The sequence below is a fragment of a genome, unplaced genomic scaffold (genome assembly GCF_019419815.1).
Source record: "Pyrus x bretschneideri cultivar Hongxiangsu unplaced genomic scaffold, Pyrus_bretschneideri_v1 Contig3, whole genome shotgun sequence".
Classification (NCBI taxonomy): Eukaryota; Viridiplantae; Streptophyta; class Magnoliopsida; order Rosales; family Rosaceae; genus Pyrus; species Pyrus x bretschneideri.
This window is the reverse complement of record NW_025999612.1, coordinates 2,208,482-2,223,330: the sequence shown is the minus strand read 5'-3', so window position 1 is coordinate 2,223,330 and position 14,849 is coordinate 2,208,482. Positions and strand designations below refer to the sequence as shown.

The window sequence follows — 14,849 nt, the reverse complement described above, 5'->3', positions numbered from 1 at the left end:
ATAAACTACTAGGGCTTTGAGTGAAACTTGTTTGCTTTAAATGGTTAGCGAACTTGATGTGCATTTCAAAGTCATCAATATCGGTTTGAGCATTCATCTGCATTTCAAGTACAATCCATTAGGTTAAGAGTTATTAGGGAGGGCGTCATTTTTTTGACATCCTTACTTATAACTTTTGCAATTTCAAACTCTAGTTTTCTCAGAAAGCTCATTTTGGTGTCTGGAATCAGGTAAATGGAAGCAATGCATTTCTCTACTCAACCCCACTTTGCATTTAAAGTTTTTTTTTTCTTTTTGTCCCAGAAGTAAAAACACTGAAAACATAGGTGCGATCGTTAACTCAAACTAGTTAAGAACATTCCCTGTTCCAGAGTGATTGTCTATGAGGATCTTTGTTATCATGCTGCACACAGAAATTTCATCTCTAAATTCTAAATTACTAAATGGTTCTGATCCATTTTTTTCTGTATCTGATATTTCTTATAAAAATTTCATGTCTAAATGCCATACACATAAACAACGTTTCAACTTCCTAAGTTTCCCAACATTTAATTATCTGTAAAATCAGCAAGACATTGGCATTGGTATAGGAAGGTCACATTCCAAAAATGTAATGGTGTTAAAACTTGTTTCCTAAGCTAGAGCATTCCATAGTTTGTTCAAGTTCTATTTTGAACACGAGTTAAATTCCTTTCCATTAATGCACAGTCCCTGGTTTTGATCTTTGATGGTTGTAGGTACAATCTCTTTTACAATGGCAGGGAACAATGAATGCAAAGTTAGAAACTGGGCGGATATGGACTACAATATCCTTGTGAGGATATTTATGGCCTTGAATTTTCTGGATGTGATATTTGTTTCTTTCGTTTGTAAATCCTGGAATGCAGCTTGCTGCAATCCAATCCTTTGGGAAAAGCTTGATCTGACTCTGCTCAAGTTTAACACTTGTAATACTCCTCGAAGATTGACTACTTGGTCTGATAATAAATCAAGCGAAAGACTACTGAAAGTATTGAAGAGTGCTTTGCGTCTCAGTTGTGGAAATTTATCTTCCTTGGTTTTCCATTTCTCTTTATTCATAAACGATGACCACTTGATATGTGCAGCCGAAAGGTATTGGTTTCCATTTCCATTTCTCTTTATTCATAATAACAAACGTTTTGTTTTGAAACATAAAGTTTCTGATAACGTTGAATCCAGGACTAATGGTGATATCCGCTTCCTTGCAGAACCCCAAGGCTCAAACAACTGGTTCTACCAACCTGGAACCTGATTACATTGACTGGATTCGAAACAGCTGTCAGGAATTGGGTAGGACTTGAATCCTTTGTTGTTGCATATATTGATTTTCCTTTTCAAATCATGAAGCTAGTTGGAAGTTACTGCAACATCTCTCAGCTTAAAGTTATGTGCCCTTCTAAGTTTGACGTAGTATGTGCAAGGGCCATTGTTGCCTACACTCCCAAGCTCAAGATCTTAAGTCTGCAGTGCACAACGGTGCACAAGACAGCTTTGGTTTTTATAATGAATGAAATGAAGGATTTGGAAATTCTGAATGTGTCGCACTGCACATTTATAGACGATTCTGAGCGTCCCCGATACTCTTATGGATTCGAACAGCTTGGTGAGTCTATCGTTGCACAAGTCTCCAGGCTAAAGGAGTTTCTTGTGTGTCCGAGACAACATTGTGATATGTGTGCATGTGGAGTAGTTGATGGTGAAGAGGCGTCCATATGGCATAGATTTGAAAAGGAAATCTGGCGGAAGGATAAGGTGAGTTCACTTTCATATTGATAGAGAATATGAGAGGCAAACAATGATTGCATCTGAGGAATATACTGTAAATGAAGTTGCTGTAAAGGGTGATGCATCGTGTATATATTGGAAGAAGTTCTAGTCGGCAAGCATGGGTGTATGTACCTGCCATCATTACAACTATAGTCATCATTGCCATAAAGGAAAGACAGCAAGGGTGTGCACTCTGGAAAGGAATGTTGCATGTGATTGCTGACTCCTGGACAGCAGGGAGGTCATTTATCTTTATATATTGCTGCTTGTGAAACTGCAAACGGTATGTGTGTGCTGTTGCCGATAAACATCTTTATATATTGCTGCATGTGAAACTGCAAACGGCATGTGTGCTGTTGCCGATAAACACCTTTATATCTTGCTGCATGTGTGCTGTTGCATCTGATTACAAGGGTGTAAAGCTTTCTTTGTATTGTGTATAACTATGCCTTCCCATAAGGCTTTCCTATATATGAAATGTATTACAATTCAAATCAGAAAAACCAATAGTATAAGTTCTTATCCTACAAAGAGTAGTGTTCACTATGAGGGATTTTTCCATCTGTTGTTATCATCACAAAACATAAAAACTTTTGTATCAGAATGTCTAACAAATGTTTTGTTACCTAGCAAATTGTTAATAATAACTGAATCTGTTGGTATAAAGAAATATTCGAATTTGGACATAGAGAAAGAGCATATTGTTTGAATGAACTCATCCAAGCTCAGTTTTGCTCGTGTTTTATGTTTGCTTCTAGGTTCTCACAAAATTTCTCAACTGGTGCGGTTAAAGTGTTTCGATCCATGGATGGATTTTCTCTTCTTTTTTCTATACAACGATATACTAGTGATGATGAATACCACCAGACCATAGTACAATAGTACTAATTGGGATAGAAATCTGTTTGATTCAAACAAGCTAATACATACTTACTCACATTCACTCCTCCAATTACTCAAACGAGAGTCAAACATCGGCATGCATATTGTACGGCCAGGCCAGCCCCAAATCCGACGTCTTGGAGGCATAACTTGGAATGGCACACGATGGTTTTCATGATATTCTTCTCCAATTAAAATTTTGAATAAGATGTTTATCTATTTTACCAGGTTTCTTCCAAGTCTTTGGTTTCATAATGCAGTGGAGTTATACAAGGAATTTGGCATGTGTTTTAAATTTGTTCCAAGACTTGTCTGAGTTGAATTCATACAGATGCAACTTTATTAGGTTTTATAAGTATTTTATGTTCGATAGGTCTACGAATTTTAGCCTTAGAAAGATTGTGATATCATACGTGAAACTTTATATAGCTACCGTCTTAATTTGTTGAACTTTAGATTAATGCATTTGTTATTCGTTAAATGTGAGTGATGAGTATCCATTACTCGTTGACAACTTGAGCGAGAATTAAATAAGCTTTACACCTATGTTTGGTATGTGGGAAAGAGAACTTGAGAATGAGAAAGTGTTGCCTTTTACATGTTTGGTAAGTCCAGATTTAGGGAAATTGTTTCCTAACCCATGAAAAAAATTACCTACATGTGTTTGGACCTAAATTTGTCATCCCCATTTGAGTCAAGTGAACGTGCGTTCAAGTTCGAGTGGGCGTCTTGTTCAAGTTGAATGAGAGCGCGTTACATTTGAGTTGAGTGACAAGTTTTCACCCATTAAGTGATTCGTTAGATGTGAATCCTCATTTTGAGATTCAGGTGCAGATTGTTGAGGTGATTGTAACAATTGAAGTTGAGGAGATTGATTTGATGTAGGAGTATCATTCTGAGATTGCACTTCTCCATCTGTCTCATTACCAATTCTGCCAATCCTAATAGGTACTACAGCCTCAGTGTCCATTTCATCTTCCCAATTCCACCTTGCATTTTCATTGAAAATCACATCTTGTGAGATGTTCATCTTTGATGTCTTTAGACTGCACAATATGTATCCCTTTTCACAGTTACGATAACCCATAAATATAGACTTGCCTGTTTGTTTTCTGCATTTTTTGTGCTTCAATTGTGTTAGTATGAGTGCATAACATATTGAACCAAACACCCTAAGATGCTTCACACCTGGTTTCTCCCACTAAAGGCTTCAAATGGAGTCTCTTGTTTAAGGATTTTGTTGGACACCTATTCAGTAGGTAAATTGCTGTGTTCATAGCTTAACCCCAAAAATGGTAAAGAATGCCTTTTTTCTTGAAGCATGGGATTTGCCATCTCCACTATGGTTCTATTCTAAACCCATTTTGTTGAGGGGTGTATGCTGTCACATCCCGGCCCGAGGCGGATCACTTCCCGGGCCCGACTCCACCACCATAGCACGATATTGTCCGCTTTGGGCTTACCATTCCCTCACGGTTTTGTTTTTCGGAACTCACGAGCAACTTCCCAGTGGGTCACCCATCATGGGATTGCTCTAGCCCTCTTCTCGCTTAACTTCGGAGTTCCTACGGAACCCGAAGCCAGTGAGCTCCCAAAAGGCCTAGAGGGATGGGAATATACATATAAGGATCACTCCCCTGGGCGATGTGGGATGTTACAATCCACCCCCTCTTAGGGGCCCGACGTCCTCGTCGGCACACCACGACCAGGGTTAGGCTCTGATACCAAATTTTCACATCCCGGCTCGGGGCGGATCACTTCCCGAGCCCGACTCCACCACCGTCGCACGATATTGTCCGCTTTGAGCTTACCATTCCCTCACGATTTTGTTTTTGGGAACTCACGAGCAACTTCCCAGTGGGTCACCCATCATGGGATTGCTCTAGCCCTCTTCTCGCTTAACTTCGGAGTTCCTACGGAACCCGAAGCCAGTGAGCTCCCAAAAGGCCTCATGCTAGGTAGGGATGGGAATATACATATAAGGATCACTCCCCTGGGCAATGTGGGATGTTACATATGCTCCTGTCAATTGCCTTTCCAAGGCCATGTCCTCGTAGAAGGAATTGAACCCACTGAATGTAATAACCCGTCCATGAATTTATAGGACAAAAAAGGGTATTTTAATAATTTCACGTTGGGATGTAAAATATATTTTGAAAGGGTTACTATTTGGGCCTTAAATGGTGTGCCATGTGGGGCCCCCTCTGGTTTGTTTATCTCCTGGCCCACTTGCTTCTTCTTTCCCTCTTCTTTCTCGTGCACTATATCTCCCTCCCTCTCTAAACTCTTTGACCTCTATCTCTCGCCTCTACTCTCTTATCCTCTCTTCGACGAACTCACACACACACACATTCTTACATACATAGAGACAAGCACCACCCCTGGATCCTTACTTCTCTCCCTCACCTCTCCGACCTCACTCTCTCTCCTCTCGGCACTATGCACTGTCACTATGTACATGGTTTTACTACGAGGCAAGTCGAACTCACCCCTAAATATTCCTAGATAAGGTTTAGTAAGGTGATTAGGTAATGTTTGAGGCTTTTTCATAGTGTTTTAACACAGGAACAAATCAGAACCATTTTCTCCATATTATCCGGTGAGACCCGATGGTTTTCGAGCCATTTTCTGACCACGTCGGGCCACGACCTAGGAAACCAAAGGTACATCTCAATTCCTTGTCACCTGGGCTTCATTTTGATGTATAATGTTGCAATGTTTGGTTGAGAATCGAGTTGATCGAAGCTGGGAATGCTTCGGCTTTCTTCTCTCCGAAACCCAGCCAACCCAGCATGGAAACGGGTCAGACCCGACCCAAACCCGCAAGCCCATTTCAGTTAATTGGCCCTAACCCTTGGGCCAGGTAACCAACCCAAGCCCGAGTCCACTCCTTTAGCCCTAGACCAGAAACCCTTTAAACCTAAACCCAAGCTTTAGGCCCAACTAAAAGAAGCCAAGCCCAGATACCAACCTAGCCCAGAACCTGCCATGGAATATTTTGTGGAATATTTCATTAATATTCTCTGGAATATTCTTGCGTTGACTTTTGTTGACTTTTACGAAGTTTTCCCGGGACCCCTCTGACGGTAATTCAATGTCCTGAATCTATTTCCAACGTTCATTTTCTCAAATTCAATCATTTTGATAGAGTTTTATTAATTGGTACCTTTATATGCTTAGCTGCAATTGTGTATGGTATTTCCGTCCTCTCTTGTTTGCACGGTTCTTCGCCAACGGTGTAAGGTGAGTGGACCCTTTCGAAAATGCATAATTTTACAATTAGAAATGCATACATGAAAAGAATGATTTAATGGTTACATTTTATGAAACGTTTATGAGTAAATTAGATTTACGCTTTATGATATTCATGCTTTATCGATTTTGACGTTCTTCGTAGTATATATGATTGATGACTTTATACTACGAACAGGTTTTACGATATGACGCTGTAGCTACCGACCTCCGGTTAGGATATATATATATATTAAAAATCGTATGTTCTGCCTACAGGCATATGTTCTGCCTACGGGCAATTGATATCTATATTGGCTTTGGTTAGTGATGTAGGGGCCTACGGGTCAAATGATATCTATATTGGCTTCGGTCGGGTGATGTAAGGGCCTACAGGTCGAATGATACTTATATTGGCTTTAGCTGAGAGATGTAGTGCCTACGGGTGGAAGATACTTATATTGGGTTTGGCTGGGAGATGTAGTGCCTACTGGCGAATGATACCGCCTACAGGCCAACGAACGCGTGATGTTAAACCTTCGGATGAATGAAGAAGTGTTCTATATGCCTTCGGGCGAATGAAATATTATATATATGTATATGCCTTATATATATACTCACACCACTACTAAGCATACTATATATGACATATGTTTTATGAATTGTTTTATGGCATGCTAGGGTTTTCGGAAAAACCTATTACCTATTATGTTGGACGAGTTTTATAAACCTAGGGGTTAGTACATTAAAGTTTAACTGTTTTATTACTACTTACATATCAACTTGGTCCACTCATGTTTTGTTTTGCGCCCCCTTAGAACTTATAATCGAGGCATACAATCCTAGCGTCAAGTACTCCCGCATCGGCATCTTCGAATCCTCTTAGGGTAGGACCTTTGTTCATTCAATTTTATATTATTCCTTTTTAGTGTCTAGGATCAGTTGTATGTTCTAAACATGTTCCATAATTGCATAATTATTGTATTTAAATTTATGAGTATTGTTCATATTTATTATTTCTCATGCATCCTAATATGGCTTCGTCACCTTCGAGTGTCGGCTAGCACGTGCCTACCCTGGTGTTTGGATAATATCAAGGTTGGGCATGTCAATTTGGTATCAAAGCCTCGTTTGTTCACAGTATACTTAGGATCATATCGTACTCTAGTAGTGTGTCGGTCATGACATCATATGGATGTCACGACTTCTGGATTTGTTGTCTTTCGGCACGATTGTGCAACCCTTATTCAGTGTGAATAGTCACATCCTATTGAAGAATAAGAAATTTGTGTCGAGATTGTGCCTCATTGGTGACGAAATGTATTGTTCAACGACTTTCAATATCAGACCGATACTCTGCAACATGTGTTCCTTAGGAATTGCGAGCAGAGTCGAATCTACATAAGAGTGTAAGGAAACAGAAAAATCAATGTGGTATGAGTTGGTTAAGACCAATTGGAGACCCGAAATGATGATGCTACTTTGCAATATACGTTCCTTAGGAATTACAGGCAGAATCGTATCTACACAGGAATGTGGTGAAAAGGAAAGAAATCTAAGTGGTTCGAATTTGGAAGATCTGAATCAGTGATGTCACTCTGCGACATGTGTTCCCTAGGAATGGTGGGCAGAGTCATATCTTTTGGAAATTATTCGAAACATTGGAAGTTCGGGTTAAAGAAAGTGAGTAAACGCTGGTTGTTAAGAAGTTTAGTAAGTGGTAGCTTGGTGGGATCAAATCAATGCTCTCGGACTCATTCCTGCTGAGAAAATTCATGTGGATCCTTAGAACAATTCTCGGCAATTGTTTTATTGAAAACCTTCTTACTTACTCCAACCACGAAGTCAAGTTCACTAAACATCGACAGTCAGTTGTACATCAATTCTTTGAGCATTATTTTTATTTTAGAGTAGATACTTTTCTTAGGAGTTTCTTAAGTAGTAGACGTTATTCTCATCAATTTCCAAAAGGGGTTACAACCGTTGGAAATTGAAAATCCTCACAAGATGTTGTAAAATACGATATGTCTTTGGTCTTGTCAAATCCTATCAGCAGTTATTAACTATTCCTTAAGCTTAGACCTATTTCCTTTTTGGCTAAGAAACCAGTCAACTTGAGTGTGATGCTGATGGTGAATGAAGTTTCTGACAACAGGGTATTGTCTCATCTAATCGTAGCCTTTACACTTTTCAAATTTCTACGGTGGTGTATTATTAAATGTTTGGTTACACGCTAATGCAACAGAATCGAGTCACGCATGTGGTTCTTAACGATTGGAACTACACAATATGAACCATCCTATCCTTGACCTAGAGTTGATAATGACCTTTCTTATGGTAAAATCTGGTGACGTTTTCTCTACATTGAGAAATGTTACATCCTTTTTTACCAAAGAAGTTGTGGTGTTTTCACACATAAATAATTGAGTTGGAGTCAAATGAGGTGGATGGAACTCATGGGTGAGTTAATTGCACCTTTGAGCATCATCATGGTTATGCAACTGTCATAACTGATACTCTTAGTCAGAAATTCCAATGATTGTCCTTCTTAGGTTGTCGGGGACCCATTGAGGATACGAATGGAAATGGGTGATTGTCACCATAGATTTCCTATACAAACCACCTTGTACTCATGGAACCTATGATGACGTTTTGATACTCGTTGGTTAACTCACTCGTCGTATTATCTATCAGTCCGAGAGGACTATACTTCGACCGTTTGACAAAATTCTTCATTCTAGATTTCTTTAGACTGATGTCTCAATTTACATCGATTGCAATCATAATCCTAGATTCATCTCCTGGTCTTAGAAAACGTTATAGTCAACTTTGGGTTCAAACTGACCCTATGACACTTCAGATCATTTCCTTCGCATTATTTCTAAAGTAGACAGACGGTCCAGGAGAGCCACTCAGACCCAAAAGTTTAAGCTAGAACCATCAGTCATTCAATCACCCAATAACCTCCTATTGAGCAAATCTTTACCATAGAATTAAGTTACTTACACGTATTCTTGCATCAAAGTTACGATTTCCACCCAATTATTTTGTACCCTTGATTGATGGACTTGATTTGACCCTTAAATTCGTGTGTGTCCACTTAGCCTTCTCGGCATAATTGTTCGCTAAATTCGAGAGAAATTTTCAATGAATCAGCTTACTTAGGCATTGTGAATTACATTGTTCCAATTCTCGATATACCGTCACTCTTATCCCTCATCGTGATGCGCGTTTCACTTCTAGGTTTTGTGAAGTTTTCATGAAGGTCTCGAGCACTAAATTGTTTGTCCTGTATCACATTTTTATTTGCAGGTTGTTGGACAATCTTGAATAAACTATATAGATCTTGAAAGCCGTGTTGCGTTATTTTGATTTGTGGTTTCTGAATGATTAGATTTTGCACCGATCTCGTTTGGAGTAGTTACGACGATAGTTTTATTTTCAGTTTGTGTATGGCACTATTTGGTACTTGGTATGGTATATTCTATTAGCAGCACTAGTTGGACAATGGAGCTCTACGAATTGGTTTTTGAATGTTTGATTTTATGATTTGAGAAACTGTGTGCTTGTGTTGTTGTTGACTTGGGATTGGACATCGGTATGTTTTCACCCTTAGGAAATTACTACTTGCTTATCGAGACAACAATGTGTTGTCGATATCACGGGCGGCCGACTATAATATCGATGGCATATTCGTTGGGTTCGTTGAGCAAATGGACAGGTAGACCCTTCTACGATAGTTGGTACTGTTTAATTATTGTTAGGACTTGGCCCTAAAACACATCTTTTCTCAGAGTACATGACGTTACGAATGCTTGGGCGAGACCCACTCCCATTTTCAATTTTGATTTTCAGTACAAGTATTTTGTTCTACCTTATATTAGTTTTGTAATTGTATTTTTGACGGTATAAATGTTCGGTTAAGTCTCTCCCACTTTCAGTTTTAAGTTCTATTTTGACGTTATTATATCTTTATAAAGTATGCTCCTACATTCACACTAATGGGGGAAGAAGGTAAGAGCTTGGAGGCATGAAAGAGGTTTTGGCAACCCACTCGCGATGGTTTGGCATATTCTCTTTGATGCAACCACTCTGACTTGATTTTTTCCTTATACATATATTCTTCTTCCTATCTTCGAGTATTTTTGTACATTACATCATTTCAAATTTCGGGACAAAATTTTCTTAATGGGGTGGATTGTAACAACCTGTCTCGGAATTTACGGGATGGAAAGGGTATTTTCGTAATTTCACGTTGGGTTGTAAGATATATTTTGAAAGGATTACTATTTGGGCCTTAAATGGTGTACATGTGGGGCCCCCTCTAGTTTGTTTGCCCCCAGCCTACTTGCTTCTTCTTTCCCTCTTCTTTCCCATGCACTGTATCTCTCTCCCTCTCTAAACTCTCAGACCTCTCTCTTTCACCTCTACTCTCTTCTCCTCTCTTTGACAAACTCTCACACACACATACCCATACTTACATACACATAGACAACCACCACCCCTGCATCCTCACTTCTCTCCCTCACTTCTCCGACCTCACTTTATCTCTTTTTCGGCACTATGCACCGTCACTGTGCATGTGGTTTTACGACGACATAAGTCGAACTTAATCCTAAATAGTCCTAGATCAAGTTTAGTAGGGTGATTAGGTAATGTTTGACGCATTTTGGTAGTGTTTTAACACAGGAACACCTCGGAACCATTTTCTCCATATTATCCAGCGAGACCTGATGACTTTCGAGCCATTTTCTGGCCACCTCAGGCCACGATCGAGGAAACCAAAGGTACATCTCGATTCCTTGTCTCTCGGGCTTCTTTTTTATGTATAGTGTTGTAACGTTTGGTTGAGAATCGAGTTTATCAGAGCTAGGAATGCTCCGGCTTTCTTCTATTTGAAACCCAACCAACCCGGCTTGGAAAAAGGTCGGACCTTACCTAAACCCTCAAGCCCAATTTAGTTAATTGGACCAAACCCTTAGGCCAGGTAACCAGCCCAAGCCCGAGCCCACTCGTTTAGCCTCAGCCTAGAAACCTTTTAAACTTAAACCCAAGCTTTAGGCCCAACTCAAAGAACCCAGGCCTACATACCAACCCAGCCCAGAACCAGCCATGTAATATTCTATGGAATATTCTCGTGTTGACTTTTACGAAATTTGCCCGGGACCTTTCTCAGGGTAATTCGACATCCTAAATCCGTTTTCCCAAAGTCAATCGTTTTGATAAGGTGAGTGGACCCCTTCCAAAACGCATAATTTACTATTAGAAATGCATACATGAAAAGCATGATTTAATGGTTACATTTTATGAAACGTTTATGAGTAAATTAGATTTACGCTTTATGATATTCATGCTTTATCGATTTTGACATTCTTCGTAGTGTATATGATTGATGACTATATACTACGAATAGGTTTTACAATATGACGTTGTAGCTACCGAACTCCGATTAGGATAGATATATATATGTATATTATAGAAATTGTACTTTCTCCCTACGGGCGATTGATATCTATATTAGCTTCGGTTGGGTGATGTAGGGGCCTATGGGTCGAATGATATATATATTGGCTTCGGTCGAGTGATGTAGAGGCCTACAGGTTGAATGATATCTATTTATTGGCTTCGATCGGGTGATGTAGGGGCCTACGGGTTGAATGATACTTATATTGGCTTCGGTCGGGTGATGTAGAGGCCTACGGGTTGAATGATACTTATATTGGCTTCGGCCAGGAGATGTAGTGCCTACGGGGGGAAGATACTTGTATTGGCTTCTGCCAGGAGATGTAATGCCTACGAGTGAATGATATACCTATGGGCGAATGAAATATTATATATATGTATATGCCTTATATATATTTAGACACACACACACACACCATTACTAAGCATACTATATATGATATATGTTTTATGAAAGGTTTTATGGCATGCTAGGGTTTTTGGAAAAACCTATTACCTATTATGCTACACGAGTTTTCTAAACCTGGGGGTTAGTATGTTAAAGTTTAACTGTTTTATTACTACTTATATATCAACTGGTCCACTTATGTTTTGTTTTATGCCCCCTCAAGACTTAGAATCGAGGCGTACAATCCCACAGTCAAGGCACTCCCACAATGGCATCTTCGAGTCCTCTTAGTGTAGGACCCATCTCTTTGTTCATTCAATTTGATATTTCTTTTTAGTGTTTATGATTAGTTGTATGCTCTGAACACTTTCCATAATTGCATAATCATTGTATTTAAATTTATAAGTATTGTTCATATTTATCATCTCTCGTGCATCATAATATGGCTTCATCACCTTCGGTTGTCAACTAGCAAGTGCCTACCCTGGTGTGGAGAATATCAAGGTCGGGCGTGTCACTGAAGTATACACTCACCTCCCTTATCATTTCTTATCTTCTTGAGCTTGTGCCCAGATTGTAGTTCAACCACTGTTTTGAACTTCTTGGATATGTTGAACAACTCAGACTTATGCCTCATGAAATATACCTAACACATTTGAGTATGATCATCTATGAAGGTTAGGAAATATATGATGCCACTTGCTGTATGCCATAGCCAAGTAGTCTATGTGACACTTGCTCTTAGTGAGTTGGTTCATGGTAATTTAGTAACTGTGAGAAACTTCTATTTGCAATCATTTCAACTCTGGTAACCAAATTCTCCAAGTTTCTGTCATCAAAGACCTCTACCATTAAGTCACCAAAGAGTAGAAAATAGCCATGTAGTATCATTTAGCCTACACTTCACAAGTTCATATCAAGTCTAGGCACCAACATGACTTCTTTGATCTATCTTCTGGCTTTGTTTGTTTCAATCACAAATATGCCTTTACCAGTGGCTCTCACAAGTTGTCCATTACCCATTTTAACTCTACTAGTGAATTCTCTATCAATGTGGATGAGTAGAGGCTCATGTGCAGTTATGTGATTGCTGGACCCACTATAATTGTACCAGACATCCTTATTTTTCCCAATTATAGTGATATTGCAAGCATAGAGATAGAACACATTTATCTCCTCCTCAGCTTTGTGTGCATAGTTCACCAATTGATTTCCCTTAGAACCACTGTCTTTAGGCAAATGACCAAATCTCTTACATCTGTGATACTTGTGTTTTCTCTTAAGCCAACAAACACCAAGGTGAGCTTTATAACAGATTTTGCAGAAAGACTTTGTACCTTATGCACCATTGTTTCCAGCACCACTATTTCTTGTAGGCAAGCTTGGTTTTCTTTCTCCCTTTTTACCTTTTCCAAGTCTTCTTCTGTTGCTTGAAATTAATAATTGATCATCTGAGCTGCCTTTTCTAGGACTGGCACTAAGAGACCGAAAAGCTTTTTCTGTGGTGCATCAACATGCCTCTCTAGCCTTTGCTCAAAAGATTTCAAAGAAGCCATCACTTCTTGTGCATCAAGTGTGTATGTGTCCTTGGTTTCTTCTATAACATTCACTATCAAATCATAGGGTCTTGTCAAACTGATTATAAATTTCCGGACTAGTCTCTCCCTAGACAATTCTTCCACAGAGTTTTCATTTGATTCACAATATCAAACAGTCTAGTAAAATAGTCCTTGAGAGGTTCATCGTCCCTCATGCGTGTATATTCAAAATCACATCTACGAGATAGAAGTTTTACTTCGGTTACTTTCTTGTCATCTCTGTACCCTTTTTGCACCGAGCAATTTTGGTCGTCTCTTCATTTGATATTCGAGGAAAGACGGTATCTGAAAGTGCCCCTTATATTATTCTCAAAGCTTTGACATCCCTTATCACATTATCTCTCAATGTAATTTTTTTAGCTATTGAGAGTTCTTCATCCTGGGTCTCGTCATCTGACTCTGGTTCTTCATGTGTGTCACTCGTTTCCTACTCTTCCCTATTCAGTTCTTGATCATTTTTATGCTGTGTATTGTTCTCACTTTCACTTTTATATGTTTATCATCTCCAGCTCTCCTTCTAATATCTGCATACTATTTGGCATCTGCTATGTGCTTGACATGATTTTCTAGATTACAGATAATTAACAACCTATCACAGTAATTTATCTGATTTACATATTTCTTTGAGGGCGATTTGCGGTCATATAGACCTGACCATTTGATATGCATTCCACTAATATAAAGTAGTATCATTAAATTGAACATTCAAGCCATCGATCACTCAATTTGTTACTATTAATTTGTTCGTTAAACCTTAAATTTAGTGAGTTATTTGTTCCAATACTCAATAGCAAAAGAGGAGGCCAGGAAACTAGACTGGCATTCTAGCAAAACAAGGGGAAGAATCACTTTTCTCAATAGAAAGCATATATTTCTGGTCATTTATCCACCAAGAATCATATAAGCACAGTTAAAAAAACCCAGTTTAAAACACTTGAAAAGCGTATATCCACTTGTTAGCTGCTTGAACTAGCTAGAACATTATCAATTCTATTGTTGAATACAATTTCCCTTTAAGAAACTGCTTAGCATGGTTTCATGACTCTACTCTCCTTTCCAGTACTTCAATACTCTTTGGCCGCATATTGCACCAGTCTTCTATAGGACACATGCACATGTTTCCAGTGCAACAGCATTCTCTATCATGTACTAGTTCAGAATCATCTGGGCTGCCATAGTACCCATATACCTCCCCTTCCCTAAGGTTATGATGGAATTCTTATACGAGTATCTCATAAGTTGGATATAAATACTTTATCAATTAGCTTATTTTATCTAAAGTAGCCATATGTATCAACATAAGGTGGATGATACAGAGGTAATTGTTTTAATGGATTCTTGATTCGAATTTCTAATTGGGGTAGTCTCAAACTTTCAATTTAGTCATTGAATGGCCACAAAGATGCAGATATTTTATAACAGAAAGTTTCGGACATTAATATGGCATCTTATAAGATGATGTTGTTACCAAATTCCAACTTTATCTTGATTTGTTTAAA

The 14,849-nt window shown here is 38.9% G+C and overlaps 1 protein-coding gene across 1 annotated transcript; it reads left to right on the top strand.

The window, feature by feature from the left end:
- Positions 1 to 754: 754 nt before the first annotated feature.
- On the top strand, positions 755 to 1,794 carry LOC125479632 (F-box/LRR-repeat protein At3g48880-like). Its single transcript, XM_048589190.1, has 2 exons — positions 755 to 1,113; positions 1,230 to 1,794. The coding sequence occupies exons 1-2, from the start codon at positions 755 to 757 to the stop codon at positions 1,792 to 1,794; spliced, it is 924 nt and encodes a 307-aa protein (XP_048445147.1).
- Positions 1,795 to 14,849: the final 13,055 nt, after the last annotated feature.

Excerpts from the sequence above, each read along its gene's own strand:
- LOC125479632 (XM_048589190.1), top strand. The coding sequence starts at position 755 with ATGGCAGGGAACAATGAATGCAAAGTTAGAAACTGGGCGGATATGGAC. Across the intron at positions 1,114-1,229 it reads TTGATATGTGCAGCCGAAAG|AACCCCAAGGCTCAAACAAC; the intron begins GTATTGGTTTCC and ends GCTTCCTTGCAG.